Source organism: Miniopterus schreibersii, assembly GCF_964146895.1.
Source record: "Miniopterus schreibersii genome assembly, chromosome: 4".
Classification (NCBI taxonomy): domain Eukaryota; kingdom Metazoa; phylum Chordata; class Mammalia; order Chiroptera; family Miniopteridae; genus Miniopterus; species Miniopterus schreibersii.
In genome coordinates this window covers 67075389-67092852 of record NC_138105.1, presented here as the reverse complement: position 1 = coordinate 67092852, position 17464 = coordinate 67075389, and the positions used below count along the sequence as shown (strand labels likewise).

Here is a 17464-nt window from a genome sequence, read left to right as displayed (position 1 = left end):
TTCTCACCTGCACCTCAAACTTGCAGCCGGGGGTGGAAAGATGACATGGGTGGGTGTCAGCACCAAACTGGGCAGAACACAGCGTCAGCCGCCCGTCCTTGCCAGCTGGGAGGATGCCTGGAAGCCTTATGAGACCCCCAAGGGGGTTCTGAGTCACCTAGTGCCAATGGGCACAGTCCTCCCCAAATTCGTGGCGAACCAGCCCTCTCCCCACATCACACCCTTAGAAATGAATAGGGTGGGTGAGAAAGCAAGTGGGCAAAGTGTCTTAGGTGTCAGCTTTTATAGCTATTGGCAGATCCATTTAACTGATGGCTGCCGGCCATGTTGGGGATCATAAGCACTAAAATTACTGTTGTTGATAACTGCCCTCCCACATTTAACTGACTTATAGTTAACAGCCTTGCACGGCAAGTCTTTTACTTATTCAAGATGTATGCCTTGTCTCTACTTCTGAAAAAAGGTACCTTCCAAATGATGATACTTCCTAAGGGAAGAATTTTTTTTTTTTTTGGTAACATATTTTTATTGATTTCAGAGAGAGGAAGGGAGAGGGGGAGAGAGAGAGAAACATCAATGATGAGAGAGTCATTGATCCTTGCACGGCCCCGACTGGAGATCGAGCCCGCAACCCGGGCATGTGTCCTGACCGGGAATCGAACCACGATCTCCTGGATCCTAGGTCAATGCTCAACCGCTGAGCCACGCCTGGCTGGGTGCTAAGGGAAGATATGTTAAGATCAGATGTGAACAAGATCTTTTGGGCAAGATGTTGAGCCTTACAGAGGAATAAATCGGGCTCACATTTAATCTTTAAATTCTAAAGCTCTTACGCCCTTTGATGTTCCAACAATCCCTTTCAGTGTAAGCCTTTTACTGAAGGCTTCTGGGCATCTATTTTGATGGCTGCTGGTTGTTATCCAACTGGCGGTTACTGGGCATTATTCAGTTGATAGCAGTATATAGGCGATGGGTACTTTTGCCCTCTTTGGTGTCTTCAGTGGGTAAGGACACACAAGTTTGAAAGAGCCAAATGCCAAAAAGGGACATCTGGCTATAATTCTTGCTACCTATAGGTGACAGAAGTCTCACTTTATCCGAGGCAGGAGCCAGGCATGCCTGGCTTTGATCTCTGGCTCCATCACTTCCTTCCTTTGTGTCTCTCAGCTGGCCCTATCACCTCTCTGAGCCTCTACTCCCTCACCCACAAAACTGGCATTAGAACATTTGCCTCTCAAAGTTGGGGGGGCAGAATAAAGTGAGATGGGGATTTAGTAGAAGTTTTTACTATTTCCTTTTAAAAAATGTTTTAATTCTAATCCATCCCCAAACTCTCTTAAGGTAGAGAATCTAGTTGATCTTCCCAGCACCCTGGAAGTCCAGAAGGAAACTTCACTAGTCCCATGCCAGGCTGAGCTCTGTTCTAGGCACTGCCCCAGGCAGTTTAGTGGCCTCGAATGTCATTGATTGCCTCCGTGTTACATATGAGGAAACTGGGGCTCCAGAAGGATGAGGGATCTTCCCAAAGCCACAGGGCTCATTCAGCCACATCAGCACCCCCACCTCTGCCCAGAGAGGTTTTCTGAGGCCTCAAGGAGTTGACCTTATTGTGCAATTAGTGTCTGGTCCTCTAGTTTTTGTTCAGCCCCAAATGACAGGCAAGGTGTCACTGAGAAGTGGGCCTATAGAGGCTTTATAGAGAGGGGCTCCAGTGGGGCCGGGCTGGTTTGCCCCGAACGTTCTTTCTCTGCGAGGATGTCACCTCTGTGGCCGCCGAGGCTCTTGGGTGCTGGGTAGGGGGGCCAGACCCTGTGTTCTGCCAGGGGTGGGGGGCACCTCCCCGGGGAAGCCACAGCCCTCCTCCTTTCAGACCCCGATTTTCAGCCCCACACCCATTCCATGTTTTTTTCTTTTCTTCTTGCTTTTGGGTGTTTTGTTTTGGAAGAATTTTTGTTTGGTTGGTGTTTTGGATTTTTCTTTTTTTCCGCTTTGTTTCTTCATTTGTTTCTTCTGGCTTGGACGTCGATGCCGTTTTCTGTCCTTGATTAATTAGCTCCCCACGCTCATCCCCCATCGTGTTCCGTTTCCATGACAACGCAGCGTAGGGCATCCCACTGGTATGCCTCGCTGTGGATGCTGGCGGCGGTGGCTGGCCTGGACCACGTCCGCTGGCTGGCCGGACCCCATTCTCTTCCCCCGACTCCCTCCCCCCCAGCCCTGCCGGAAAGCCACCCCCCATCTCAGAGCCCCACCCATTACCCCCAGTCTGTCAGCATGGCCCCTCTGTCTCCTTTCCCTATCCCAGTCCCACTCCTCCCCTCAGGGGATACCTTCCACTTCCTCCATCCTGTCTCCAACATGACTCTGGACTTTTCGTGGGGCTTCCTTTTCCGAAGGGCTGCCAGCGTCTTGGCCCTCCTCCCTACCCTCCCAGAGCCCCCCCTTCTCTTTGCCTCCATTCAGAGATTCAGAGAGCAGAGGTTAGGGTTTCTGCTGGGAACCCAGGCTGCCTTCCTTTATCCCTGTAGCCCCCTCCTCTGTAGAGCAGGCTACACCCCCTACAAACACCCTCTTAGGGGTGCATCTGTACCCCCAATACCATGTGAAAATTAGAGGCAGGTCGGAATGCTGAAAGTTGTGGCCCTGTTTTGCCTTTTGAGACTCTACTCTGTCCTCTCTACAGTTAGAGACAAGACTCCTTGGCCCACCCAAAGCTGGGGATCTGCCCACGTGGCTTTTTAAAGCCCCAAGATCTTAGCCAGGGACAAGCTCTGCCTGGCTGGAAGGATTTACTAGGCTAACCTCAGTCTTTCCCACTGCGGTTATACCTCCCTTAGGGGCAGCAAGCCATTTAGAAGTTCAGGTGCCCGTTAGCATGAGCCCCTCACCACACCCCCCGACCCAGAAACCTGTCCAACTTCTGAAAATGGAGCCCCCGAAATGCGTCCTGCTGCCTTCATGGTCTGCGAGATGGGGACAGAAGGCTGCATCCGCTTTCCTGCTAAGAAATGCACAGAACATGTCCCTGTTTTCTCAGCGTTCAAGTTCATTCCCCACGTTTATTATTATTATTATTGTTGTATTCTGCCAGGGCTGTGATGTAACAATGTGACATGTCACATTGGGTCACATCCGCTAGAATTAATATGCAGCATTGAAGTGGGCCCCCTCCCTCCTCCTCTCTGTCTCTGTCCCCCCCTCTCTCTGTCCCTCTCCCTGTGTTCTTTTTCTCTCTCTTGCCTCGTCTGTCTCTTCTCTCTGGTACCCACACGAGTGTGCACTCAGGCCTCTGAGATCCAGGCCTCTTCAATGCATTAGCTCTCTGTTCTCTTCCTGCCTCTCTCTCCTTTTCTTTCTTTTTCTCTTTCTCTTGACCAATCTCTTTTGCATGCTGTTTGTGACTCTGAGAGCTGCATTTATCAATGGAAACTTGTGAGATCCGACAGAAGCTTTTAGAAGGGTTTCTATACCCAAAAACCACAAAAATTTCATTAGAGTTTCTCATCTTTTCCTAGAGGGCCCCCAGGGAAGGGGGTGGGGCCCAAGTCACCAGGGGGGCGAGGGTGGGCAGCCGGCCGAGATTCTGGCCCCCTGTGCCTCCTGGTTCCAACTCTTCCCCTGACTTCCCCTCTTCATTCCGTCCTTCCCAGAGTCCCCCACATGCAGCCAGGCTCTTCTGAAGCTCCCCACGTGGGAGAGCGTGTGGAGGGTCTGCTCCCTGAAGCCACATCTGTCATCAAAGATGAGAAACAGCTGATAAATTTTTGTGTTTGTAACTGTGCTGTGACCAGTCCCTCTGGTCTCTGAAACCCTGTTGCTATGAAATAATGCTTCATGTCTCTGATTATATATCGATATATCTCTATTGTTTGTGAAGTACCTTCCTTTGAAGTTTTGGTTTCTTTGTGTTGGAATTTGGTTTTAATTTGGCTTCTTTGTTTTCTTTTCATTTGGAATAAAAAAAAAATTCAACTGGGGGAAAAGAAACAGCCATTTATATTTAAATTGTTTTCCGCTTTTTTCCCCCCTTTTTTTCTTTCTTCTTCCTTTCTTCCTTCTTTTCTCTTCTCTCTCTCTCTCTCTCTCTCTCTCTCTCTCTCTTTTCTTTTCTTTTCTTTCTTTCTTTCTTTCTTTCTTTCTTTCTTTCTTTCTTTCTTTCTTTCTCTCTCTCTCTCTCTCTCTCTCTCTCTCTCTCTCTCTCTCTCTCTCTCTTTCTTTCTTTCATCTTCTTGCTTTTCTTTCTTTTTTCCTCTGCATTCTGCCCCCCCACACCCAACCCCATGCATCTCCCTCCTGCCCCCAGTCCGCCGCGTGGCTCCTCGATTCTCCATCTTGCCCATGAGCCACGAGATCATGCCAGGTGGCAACGTGAACATCACCTGTGTAGCTGTGGGCTCACCCATGCCATATGTCAAGTGGATGCAGGGAGCTGAGGACCTGACACCCGAAGATGACATGCCCGTGGGTCGGAACGTGCTGGAACTCACAGATGTCAAGGACTCTGCCAACTACACGTGTGTAGCCATGTCCAGCCTGGGCGTCATCGAGGCTGTGGCCCAGATCACGGTGAAATGTAAGCAGGGGGCACGGGGGAGGTAGGTGGAGGGACCTCAGGTTCAGGTGATGGGGTACAGGTGGAAAACCTCTGAGTTTTGGCATTGGACATTTGTGGCTTTGAAGGGGACAGTTCTGTGGACATATATTTATTGGTTATAAATTATTCTGGGCCTGGCCCCATGGCATGAGGCATAGTCTTGCTCTGTTGATCCCACAGTCCAACGTGGGAGATGCCTGCGCAGCCATGTAGCTATGATACATGCTAATTAGGGTTGTGATGGGGGGTACATTGGGCCATTCACACCCCAGAGTAAAGGCCCCATCTCCCAGGAAAGTTAGGTCAGGGAAAGACTAAAAGTTGAAAGGGAATAAGCCGAAGAAGATGGGGCACAGTTTTAAGAAAAGGGAATAGCTTGTGCAAAGACTCAGAGAGATACGGAGGGTAAGGTGTGAGGACTACAGATTCTCCCTGTGTCTCAAGTTTGTGGTGAGATTCAGAGGAAGGTGTCCACAAATATTTTTCTAGCTTTAGAACAGGGGCCAGCAAACTGCAGCCCTAAACTTTTTTAAAAATGAAAGTTTTATTGGCACACACCCATTGGCTCACGCCTTATCTGTGGAAGCTTTCTGGCTACAAAGGCAGAGCTTAGTCTCCACAAATGCCTGCAAAGCTAAAAGTATTTACACTCTGGGCTTTTGCAGGATAAGTTTAATGAGCCCTGCCCTAGGTCAGCTAACGGTTTGTTGGTCATTTTCCCGAGGGATTGGACTCTTGGTGAATGCTTCCTGGGCCTGTGTGGTGTGACATCTTGGGACGAGTGGTAGAGAAAGTCACAATTATCCAGGTGCAGGGACACAGCTGTAAACAAAACTTGAGCTCTGCTGGTGGGGAGAACAGACACATGTGAAAATGAGATAACCTTGTGTGTGATAAGAACTGGGCAAAGTAGCCTCTAGCCTGGTGGTGAATGAGGGCTTAAGGGGTGATTTTAGAAGGAGCTGGCCAGGCGTCCATCTGGGCACTGCAGGTACTGGAACAGGAAGTGGGAGCAGACAGAAGGGCCCCATGTCTGAGCAGAGTGACCGCAGAGAGAGCTGTGGACCAGGGTCCGCCAGTGTTTGCTTCAAATATAAATATTTTTGTTAAATAGCAATTTTTTTTTGAAGTCAGTATTTTCAGCTTTACAGGCCAACTAGCCTCTGCTGCATGCACTCATCTGTCCTGTCATGGCTACTGTTACACTGTGACAGAAAAGCAATAAGTAAGCGCTGCTCCAATAAAACTGTATTTATAAAAATAGGTGCCAGCCTTTGGACCTTCATTTGCTGACCCCTGCTACAGGTAATGGGATAGGGGTCGGGTCCTTAGGCCCGTGGTCACTGCCAAGGAAATTAAGGCTCAGAGAGGGCAGTTGTGTAGCAGAAAGTCACACAGTTTTCAAGGCCTGCAGGCAACATGCCCAACGTGTGACCATGCCCCCCACCCACAGCTCTCCCTAAAGCCCCCGGGACTCCAGTGGTGACAGAGAATACAGCTACGAGCATCACCATCACATGGGACTCGGGTAACCCAGACCCTGTGTCCTACTACGTCATCGAGTACAAATCCAAGAGCCAGGATGGGCCGTACCAGATCAAAGAAGACATCACCACGACACGTTACAGCATTGGCGGCCTGAGCCCCAACTCCGAGTATGAGATCTGGGTGTCAGCTGTTAACTCCATTGGCCAGGGTCCCCCCAGTGAGTCAGTGGTCACCCGCACGGGCGAGCAGGCCCCAGCCAGTGCACCGCGTAATGTGCAGGCCCGCATGCTGAGTGCCACCACCATGATCATCCAGTGGGAAGAACCCGTGGAGCCCAACGGCCTGATCCGAGGCTACAGGATCTACTACACCATGGAACCCGAGCACCCTGTGGGCAACTGGCAGAAGCACAATGTGGACGACAGCCTGCTGACCACCGTGGGCAGCCTGCTGGAGGACGAGACCTACACCGTGCGTGTGCTGGCCTTCACCTCTGTGGGCGACGGACCCCTCTCAGACCCCATCCAGGTCAAGACACAGCAGGGAGGTGAGATGCCTGTGAGCATGGCTTCTGTGAGGACAGCAGGATTTGGGGTGTCCCAGCAGAGGGGGAGGCAATGGTGCGATGATGTGCTTCCTCCTAATAGGCAGCTGGCAGATCTTGCCTGGAAGACACAAAGTGATTTATTTGTCCCACACGATGCTTTAAAATATTTTCATGCTAGCGTTTCAAAGCAGGAAGTTGTCCCAGAAAACCCAAATTTCTGGCTGTACTTGGAAAATCTGATTTGGCAAGCCCACGGGGCTACAGTCAGACATCCAGAAAGATCCCCGTGGCTGCATCTGAATAAAGGGGTGCGGTTTCCAGTTGCCTCCCTCTTCTCCGTTAACTGCCCAGCCTGTCAGCATCTGAGTTTGAGAGCCCCTGTCTACTGCTCTCATTGGAGAAATTCATGCTGCCCATTTTGAAATAACAAATGGGACGTGCATGACCCAAAGGCAGTGGGCCGGTCTCCCGCTACTCAGGTAGAAGGACCGGCATTGGGGTGGAGAGCATCTAGGTGTTTTGTACTCCAGCTCTCTGCATGTTTCTGGTCCTTCCCTCATGGGCTCAGACTTCCTGACCCTGAAATCCAGGAAGACTGAGGCAACCCAAGTGAAGGGATAGCAGGGTTGGGATTCTGCCAACAGATTGGAAAGGATGGAGATCCATATTTCCAAATATTGTCCCCACCAATTTCTCTGACAATTTGAGGGAGGGGGAAGGTGCTGGGGTGATTTGAAAAGGGATTTGTAAATGTTTTTTCCATTGGATGCAGAGAGGGTGGGAGAATTGAGGTGGATAACTGACAACAAGAAGGCAATAGGGGGTCCCACGGGAAAACAGGAGTAATAAGGACAGTGGGAGAACATTCTGGAAGCCTCTGGAGACAAACAGCCTGAGCTCCACGGGACTCTCTTTGAGGAGAATGCAGACACGTGGCAGGTTAGGTGCCCCAGGGGTGGACCCCTCCCTGGCCTCTCCCCGATTTCTGTTCCTCTGCCTTTCCGCCCCCAGTACCTGGCCAGCCCATGAACTTCCGGGCCGAGGCCAAGTCTGAGACAAGCATCGGGCTCTCGTGGAGCCCCCCAAGGCAAGAGAGCATCGTCAAGTATGAGCTCCTGTTCCGGGAAGGCGACCACGGCAGAGAGGTACCTGGGGAGCCAGGCGGGGGGCGAGGCTGCAGCGGCGCTCACTGGGCCTCCCTCGCCTGCTCTGAGCTTCCTCTCGAACCTCCCTGGCTCTGCCTGGATGTCTCTTTCCCCTGCTCTTTGCCTGTGTATTGCTAATTTTCCCACCTCTCTCCTGTTTCTCTATCTCTTTCTGTGTCTCTGTCTCTTTCTCCCCCTTCCCTCTGCCCACTTTATCTCCCTTTTCTCTCCTGTCTCTCTCTCTCTCTAATTCATTGGTGTTTCTGTGTGTCTCTCCATTTCTCTTTTCCTGTGTCTTATTTGTGTTTCTGTCTCATAATCTCTGTCTCTCTGTTATGCCTGTTTCCATCTATTTCTCTGTGTGTGTCTGTTTATGTCTCTGTTGTCATCTCTGTATCTCTGTCTCTGCTTCTATATCTCTGTGTCTCTCTGTCTCTGTCTCCCTCTGTGTCTCTGTGTGCCTCTCTTCCCGCCCCTGCCCCTGCTCCCAGGTCGGGAGGACCTTCGATCCAGCCACAGCGTTCGTGGTGGACGACCTGAAGCCCAACACGGAGTATGCCTTCCGCCTGGCGGCGCGCTCCCCGCAGGGCCTGGGCGCCTTCACCTCGGTGGTTCGGCAGCGCACGCTGCAGTCCAGTAGGTGTCTCGCGGACCCCGCCCTCATCTTCTGGGGGGACCCTCGGCCGTCACAGATGTCCTCTGTGCGTTGACCCAGGAGGAGCCTGCCATAGGATAGGGGGTGGGGGTGCCTCTGGCCCATGCCCTCCTCGCTCCTTGACCTCAGACCTGTCCACCGGCGCTGTCCTCACTTTCCCCACCAGGGCCGTGGGGTCCTACGGGCTCTGGCTTCTCTGTCTTCCTGGGGACCAGTTTTGTGGCTTTTCCCCTTAGTTTGGGAGGAGTTCCTGACTGCACCTCTCTCCTCTTCCTCTCCCTGATTTGGGGCTAATTAGAGGGGTACATGAGGCTGTAACAGCTCACACCCCAGAGAGAGAAAAGGGTGCAGAGACCATCTCCCCAGGTGGCCCTTCCCCCCCAACACAGGGTCCCCATGACCAAGGACGGGTGGTGGGAACCAGAGCTGGCACTGGGTTTTGGGGATAGCGCAGGGCCCAAATTCCTAGAGTTCTTTGCTGTACCTGCCTGGCCTCCCTGTCACAAACAAGTTACCTTTTGGCCAGGACACTACAGCCAGGAGCTGGCTCTGGGCCACACGGTGGCCCTCGACATTGCCCTCTCTGCCTCCTCCGAGCTCAGGGCCTACACAGGCCCCTCCTCCTACTGTTCCCTGCCTCCCTCTCTTCCTTCTGCTCTCTCCTCTCTGCTCAGTGTAGCCTGGCGTGGCCTCTGGTGTGGCCTCCGCCGCCGTGGTACCCACTGCTGTGGCCTTCGTCGTTGCGCCCCTCCTCCCCTCCCACTTCTCAGTCAGTCACGTATAGCCACCCAGGCCTTGTACTGGAAGCAGCTTCAGTGTTCAAACATTCAAGCCCCCCTGGGTGTGTGCACCTGGGGGGAATCACGGGTCAGTCGAGAGTGACAGCAACTCGGGCCAGGGTGTCTGAGCTGCTGGGATCAGGGGCCTCGGAGACACAGCACTCCCCCCCCCTCCCCCCCTCCCTGCTCCTGCGTGCTCCTCCATGCCGAGCCCAGCGCTCTGCAGGTCACAGGCATCTGGGCGTGTTTGTGCGTGAGGCGATCAGTGAGGGTGTCCTGTGGCTTGGGTGGCCACGTGAGAGACTGGCACAGGTGCCTCAAAGGTGAGTACGCGCTGGCCTCAAGCAGGTTCACAAAGACGGCCCACCCTGCGTGCTCCCCACCTGCCCCAGTAGCTCTGGGCTGCACGAGCAGTCCAGAGCCCAAATTCAGCCCCCCAAATTCTCCGCTGCACGGTCAAGAGGCACACCTGCCAGAAATGGTGAGTCCGGAATCCTGTGCTGCTGCACACGTGTGTCTGTATTTCTGTCCATCCCCACCCCCTCTCAAGACGTCATGCAGGTTGGGCCGGATTGTGAAGGAGGCGGCCTCCAGGGTCGTCAACAAAGTGGCTTTGGCCCAGCCATGCGAACCTCGGGGGCGGCCCAGGACAGGGACCAGGGGAGAAGGGACTCTCCACTTCTCGCCCTCAGACGGGTGGGGCCTGAGAAAACTGGCAGCCAAGACTCAGGGCCAGGCGTACCCCCCCGGGGGCTGCGGGCTTCTTAGGCTGAACTCAAGGGTAGGTGGAGGCCAGACCACTCAGCCGTGGGTCTCCCCAGACAACGCCCCGCCTTCCCGCCTCGTCGGCACCTGTCCGGAACCGCAGCGTGCCCGCACGGGCCGAGCAGGGCTGTAGGCCCGCGCGTCTGGAGACCCACCCAGAGCTCGGTCTGGCCTTGTAGCTCAGCATTCGCCATTCCCTCCCTCGTAAGAAAGTCTTTTAAGTTAGCAGTTGAAGAGTGGAAGGTAGGTAACCAGACTGGGAGTATTCTGGAAGGCGTCTTTCTTTTATTATGGTTTTCCTCATCATCATCACTATCACTGTTGTTTTGTATTTTATTATGGTTTTGGTTTTATTTTTCCTCCCCCTTTCTCAGCAAATCCATTCCTTCCAGCACATTCCTTAATTGGTTTTTTCGCTCCTGCCTGATTCCCTTGGGCATTTTTGGTTGGGATGGCTGGTCAAGAAATGGGGGAGGGGACCCAAAGTGTCTAGTTTTGAAGGAGGGCGTTCCGGTATTTCACTTTAAGTGAGGCTGGGGGATCATTCTAGTTGAAGTAAGTCAATGGAATGGCCTCTGGGGCCTCTCATAGCCTGATGACTTTGAAGACGGGCTTGTGATTCATCTCTGGATCCCAGGGTCTAGCACAGGCTGCGCATGTGGTAAATACTATAAACACATGTTCAGTGAACAAATGAGGCTAGCATGATGGTGAAGGTCCTTGACATCAAGCAAGGCCAACTCTCAAGGCCTGCAGCTGAGGCAGTGTGGCTCCAGCCATCCCCAACTGGCCTGAGCTGATAGAAGGTACAGGCTGAGGTCAGAATTCCCAGCCTCAAGCTGAGGCAGTCCTTGGAGAACAGCTGAGCCTAGGTTCAGACCCTGCCTCTTGCCCTTGGGCAGGCAACTTATCATTTCCCAGCCGCAGTTTTTTCACCTATAAAATGGGAGGTGATATATGAAAAGCACCAGGATGGGTGGGGGCCTGGCATCCAGTAGGTACTGAATCAGTGATAACAGAAAACCAAGCAGATGGGTTTTGAACCTGCTTTTACCACCTGTAACATGGGTAGAGCTGTAGGGGTGATAGTTCCGGCTCCCTAGGGGGGTCATGAGTATTAAGTGAGGCATGACCAGTGGAATGCATTTTGAATCTATAAAGGCTTAGGGTTCTGGGTGTGCAAAAAAGGTACATAGAACTTGAGATTTATTATCAGTAATGCCCATGGCACAGGATCTGCCCATTGTAGATGCTTAACACATGGAAACTATTACTGTTATTTCATAAAGCTTTGAACACACAGTAGGTGCTTAATATATGAGAACTGTCACTATTAGCACAGTGCCTAGCACGCAGTAGGTGTTCCATATATGCAGCTGCTGTTTTAAATCTAAACATGGATTGTCATGGTGCTAGGCATATAGTTGGCATTCAATGAATGGAAAGCTATTAGCAGTTTGTCCCAAGGTTAACCTCATGCCTGGCACACAGTAGGCACCCAGAACATGGGGGCTACTATTATTGTTCTGCAAAGTCCTTGGCACAACGCCTGGCATACATTAAGTGCTCAGTAAGTGGTACTTTCTTTAAAGAGGTTGGCCTGGTACTAGGCACAAAGTAGATGCTCAGATGGGAGCCATTGTCATTCTGAAAAGGCCTGACATGGTGCTGGTACACAGGTTTTGCTCAAAACATGGAGTTATTATCTGCAAAGCTCTTGGCACCGTGCGTGCAAATAGTAGGTGCTCAATAAGAACTATTACCATTTTTATATAAGGCCCTTAGCATAGTGTCTGGCATACAGTAGGTGTTTAATACATGGGAACTACTACCGTTATCCAATAAAGCCCTCAGCATAGTGCCTGGCATACAATAGGTACGTAATGTATGGGGACTACTACTGTTATTAATACAGTTATTGCCTGGCTGGCATCGCTCAGTGGTTGAGTGTTGACCTAGGATCCAGGAAATGGCGGTTTGATTCCCAGTCAGGGCACGTGCCTGGGTTGTAGGCTCGATCCCCATTGGGGGGCGTGCAGGAGACAGGGAATCAGTGACTCTCATCATTGATGTTTCTCTCTCTCTCTCCCTCTCCCTTCCTCTCTGTGAAATCAATAGAGGTATATTTAAAAACAAACAAAAATACAGTTCTTGCCACACAGTAGGTGCTTAAGTGAGAACTATTAATGTTCTATAAGGGCCTTAGTATGGTGCCTAGCACGTAGTAGGTATTTAATTTGTGGGAATTGTTACTGTTTTTCAGTTAACCCCCTAGCACAATGCCTGGCACACAGTAAGTGCTGCATAAAAGGCAATTACTATTTTTATGTTTAGAGGGCCATTATGATGCCCAGCCCATAATAGATGCTCAGTAAATAAGAACTCTGATCTATAAAGACCTTTGCACACAGTAGGTGCTAAATGTGGGCTGTGTTCTCTGTAAAGCCCTGAGCCTGGGACTAACATTGTAGGCACTTGTTTGTATTATTCTGTACAGCCCTTAGCATGCTAACTGGTACACAGTTGGTGCTCAAGACATTGGCATCATTTTCAGATGAGGCCAAGACTGTGGTCCTGGATGATGTAAGCCATGGGTGTAGGTAGCCTCTGGGGTCTCTGGTAAAACATGTTCAGTAAATAGATGCGTTTGCTGTTAACCTATGAAGCTCTTAGCACCGTGCACATAGTAGGTATCCAATAAATAGAAATGGGGCTTTTACTGCTATTCCCCTAACAGTGCTATTCCCTGGCAATACTATTTCCCTGGCACACAGTAGGTGTTCTGTAAATAAATGTGCTTATTGTTATCCTATGAAGCTCTAGCACCATGCCTAGCACATAGTAGATGCCCAATAAATGTGGCTTTTTATTGCTGTTACCCAGCATAGTGCCTGGTACAGAGTAGGTGTTCAATAAATAAATATTTTCCTATCATTCTTTGAAGCCCTGGCATGGTGCTTGGCACATAGTAGTTACCTAATAGGGCTTTTCACCTGAGGACATGCTTTTATTGATTTTAGAGAGAGAGGAAGGGAGAGGGGGAGAGAGAGAGAAACATCGATGTGAGGGTGAAACATCGATCGGTTGCCCTCTGCATGCACCCTGACCAAGAATCGAACCCTTGACCTTTTGGTGTACTGGACGACACTCCAACCAGCTGACACCAGCCAGCCAGGGCCCTAATGGGGCTTTTCTTGCTTTTCCACTTGGCTCAGTGGCTGCCACATAGTGAGTGCTCAAAAATAAGGCTTTTATTGCTATTCCCTGGTAGTGTTACCCCCTGGCACACAGTTGGTGTTCAGTAAATAAATGCATTTACTGTTACTTTTTGAACCTAGGACACAGTAGGTTCCTAATAAATGGGGTTTTTGTTGCTATTCCTCTGACACACAGTAGGTGTTTTGTAAATTAATGTGTTTACTGTTATCCCATCCCTGGTGCTGTGCCTAGCACACAGTAGGTACCCAATAAATGGAGCTTTTGCTATTCTTTTGCCACAGTGCCTGACACACAGTCGGTATTCAATAAATACTTTACTGGTACTCTGTGAAGCTCTTGGCACCATGCCTGACACATAGTAGTTACCTAATAAATGGGGCTTTATTGCCTTTCCACTTGATATGGTGGTTGCTGCATAGTAGGTGCTCAGTAAATGGGGCTTTTATTGCTAGTCCTCTGGCACAATGTCTAGCACATAGTAGATGTTCAATAAATAAATGCATTTACTATTTTATGAAGCACTTGGCATGGTGTTTGGCATATAGTAGGGGTTCAATAAATAGATGCTTTTTTTAAAAAACTTCATCCACTGGTATGCTTGTATTAGTTTTAGAGAGAAAGGAAGGAGGAGAGAGAGAGAAACATCATCAATCAGTTGCCTCTCACACTTGCCCTGACTGGGGATTGAATCTGCAGCCTAGGTATGTGCCCTAACTGGGAATCAAACCCGCTCCAACCGACTGAGCCACCCAGCCAAGGCAATAAATAGATGCTTTTGCTATTCTATGAAGCCCTGGGCACCATACCTGGCACACAGTGGGTGCCCAGAAAATGGGGCTTTTATTGCTATTCTACTTGGCATGGTGCCTGACACATAGTGGGTGCCCAATAAATGAGGCTTTTATTGTTATTCCTCTTATCACAATGCCTGGTACACACGTGTGCTCCACAGGGTCTGTGGTGGTCCACCACCTAAGACCTACTATGTGTCAGGTGCAGCCACATCAGTGAGTGCAGTGTTCTTGGCCAGCCCTCCCAGCCCCACCCCCACCCATCTCACCTTTGGTTGACACCCACTTCTTTTGGGTTCGACTTCTCTTTGCTTTGGTCCTGTTTTGTTTGTTATCATCTTCTTTTTTATTTTCTCTTTCCCATCTTTTGTTTCCCCGCCCCCTCCCTGCCCATCCCGCCTCCCTTCCCCACCCCCACGTTCTCCCCCCCAATAGAACCGTCTGCCCCCCCTCAAGATGTTAAGTGTGTCAGCACACGCTCCACGGCCATTTTGGTAAGTTGGCGCCCGCCACCGCCGGAAACGCACAACGGGGCCCTGGTGAGCTATAGCGTCCGCTACCGACCGCTGGGCTCGGAGGACCCGCAACCCAAGGAGGTGAACGGCATCCCCCCGACCACCACTCAGATCCTGCTGGAGGCACTGGACAAGTGGACGGAGTACCGCATCACGACTGTCGCTCACACAGAGGTGGGACCAGGGCCCGAGAGCTCGCCCGTGGTCATCCGCACCGACGAGGACGGTAAGCACCACCCTAGCCTGGGGACCCCCGCAGGCCCCAGGCCACCCCGCCCTGGAGCCTTCTGTCTGGAAGACTGGGCTGGCTGGTGGCCGAAAGGTAGACGCCACTGTCATGAGAGGGAGACATGAAGCACTCTCTCTCCCCAAGAAATCCTGGGCTCCCTGACTGGGAATTCTGTTCTAGACCCTTGGGCACCATTTGCTCCCTGAGCCTCGTGCCTGGAAAGTTGAGGTGGCAGCCCTGTGTTTTGGTCCAGTGGTGGAAGCCATGGAAACAAAGTGTAACAAGCAGCCAGTAGCACTTGCAAAAAATTTATGGTCCCTCACCCCAGAAACCTACCTTTTAGACTTATCTTGGGATGAGCCAGGACCTGCGGCTTCCTACCTGAGAGTAGGTGGACTGTGTGCTGATAACATTTAACTACCAGCTGTCTGGGAGGCGGAGACTGATTTGTACCGTTGGTCAAATTCTGGGGTGTCAGTACTCCTGCCGTGGCCGATTGCAGGTAGAAAGGTTTAAGCTGCAAAGTGAGGCGGATGCTCACAGAAGCTGAGGGCTGGGGCTAAATGAAGCGAGCAGCTTCCCCAGTAAAACTGAGCCCCTTTGAACCTGGTTTGCTTTCTGAGCCACTGACCTGGAAGGTGTGGTTGGCAGCCCCACGTTGTGTTCTGGTCGTGGGCGGGGTGGACTAGAGGCCTCTGACCTGGGGGCCGGCCGAGAAAGATCTCCAGGGCCGAGGGGCTGGCTGCGCACTCGGGTGTGCAGGAGCACGCAGCTGGGCCGGGCCTCAGCTTTCCCGTCTGTAGATGAGGAAAAGCCCCTGTCTAGAGGGCGTGCTGCGAGGGTGGTGGCGGTGTGCCTGAGGTTCTCCCAGCGAGGCTCAGGGCCTCTCATGTCATGTGGCCCTGGGCGGTAGCCAGGCACTGGGGCTGCTCAGTTACCCCAGCTGTGAACGGGGCGCGCCATCAGGGCCCCTTCCCCGGGCTGGGCCGCTGGTGGTGTGCGCGTAGAGCACCCCGCGAGCCAGCAGCTGCTTGTCACCCTGGCATCGAGCAGCCGCCCGGGGCAGGGCCGGGTGCCCCAGTAACAGGACCTCCCACCCTCCCCTCCGTTCCCGCTTCGCCCTCCCACCGCCAGTGCCCAGCGCGCCGCCGCGGAAGGTGGAGGCGGAGGCGCTCAACGCCACGGCCATCCGCGTGCTGTGGCGGTCCCCCGCGCCGGGCCGGCAGCATGGCCAGATCCGCGGCTACCAGGTCCACTACGTGCGCATGGAGGGCGCCGAGGCCCAGGGGCCGCCGCGCATCAAGGACGTCATGCTGGCTGACGCCCAGGTGGGGGGCGCGCTGGGGGGGCCGGGGGGCGGGCTGGGGGGGGTGTGCCCCGCCCCGTGCTCCTGCCCTCTCGCTGCTTCTCTCTCTGGCCACCCGCTCATCTCCTCCTCTCTCCCCTGCCGCGCCTCTCACACTCAGTGGGAGATGGATGACACGGCTGAATATGTAAGTAGTGCCCTCGGCCGCTGGCGTGCTCTTTCCGCGGGCCGTGCCTGCCGTTCTGTGACACCCGCCCCTGCACGCCTCTTGTCAAAGGGTCTCCTCCCCTGGGTCCAGGATGCACACCCCATTACCTCTTGGAGCTAGCAGTCTCAGTTTTCACATCAGGCAAATGGGCACAGCGGCCCCAGGCGGCACCTGCTGGGGGACCCAGAGGTCACCCATTATCCTCCTTACCTGGATGGCCCCTAGACTCCCAGTTTTCTCACACACACACCCTCCCACACACACACACACGCACTCACGCACACGCGCCGTTTCACCATCATAGCTTTACTCAAGCTGTTCCTGAGGCCTGGAATGCCTTTCCTACAGCACCGACCCACTCCTCCATCCCTCTGCCTCCCCTGTCGGACCCAGACCAGAACTGGGTCACTTTCCAACGCAGCCTGACCCTTTGTCACCTGCCTCAGCCCTCCCTCACCTAGAAATTTCTTTCTCTCTTCAAAGCATCCACTTCATTCTGGCCCTTGAACGATGGAGGGGTCAGTGGGCCCAGGGTGGGAAAGGAGTCCTGTAGCCCCACCACCATCTTCATCGTTCCAAGCTTTCTCTAGAGACCCTGAACCAGAGTTGGGCAGGTCACTGCCTCTCTGGGCTGTCGTTCTGCCTTTCATAAGAAGCCACAGGCTCTTATGAGAGCCCCAGGTCTGATGCCAAATTGACACTGGCCCTACCTCCTCCCATAGGGAAGTTTTAGCCCCTCCCACCTACCAGGACCCTGAGAGGGACTAAATGTGAGGCTCAGGGGAAGGAGACCCTCTGTTCATGCATCCCTGTCCCCCCTCCTCATGCTCTTGACCTGGGGACACCCCACAGCTCCCAGGCATGCTGAACTTTGTTTGTGGTGTGCATGTGTGGGAACATGGGCACATGTAATGGTGTTCATGGGGGGGGTGCAAGTCAGGGTGCTCTGGCATTCATTGAACAAGCAGTCATTTACTGAGCACCTAGTGTAGGCTAGATCCTCTGTAAGGTGCTACGGAAATGACAGTGACCAACACAGAGCTCAGAGCCTGCCCTCCCTGTGATCACAGTCCAGTGTGGGAGAAGGACGTTAATGGGAAAGAAACACAAACATATGTCTAGTTACAGCTCTGGTAGAGGGAGGCAGGGTTTAGACAGTGATATAAAAGTCAGTTCTCCAGATGGGTGGATGGGGCAGCCCTGATCTGTAGCATATGCATGGT

General features: G+C 52.5%; 1 protein-coding gene across 8 annotated transcripts in view; it reads left to right on the top strand.

The window, feature by feature from the left end:
• PTPRS (protein tyrosine phosphatase receptor type S) overlaps positions 1 to 17464 on the top strand; it is a 99279-nt gene that overhangs the window by 61454 nt on the left and 20361 nt on the right. For 5 of the 8 annotated variants that reach the window (XM_081137202.1, XM_081137200.1, XM_081137201.1 and 2 more), the window contains exons 7-12: positions 4304 to 4573; positions 6048 to 6629; positions 7641 to 7774; positions 8266 to 8410; positions 14419 to 14724; positions 15862 to 16055. In XM_081137202.1, the coding sequence (XP_080993328.1) occupies positions 4304 to 4573; positions 6048 to 6629; positions 7641 to 7774; positions 8266 to 8410; positions 14419 to 14724; positions 15862 to 16055 (1631 nt within the window). The remainder of the gene's footprint in view (positions 1 to 4303; positions 4574 to 6047; positions 6630 to 7640; positions 7775 to 8265; positions 8411 to 14418; positions 14725 to 15861; positions 16056 to 17464) is intronic. The other 3 variants (XM_081137205.1, XM_081137204.1, XM_081137203.1) reach the window with 1 other exon arrangement.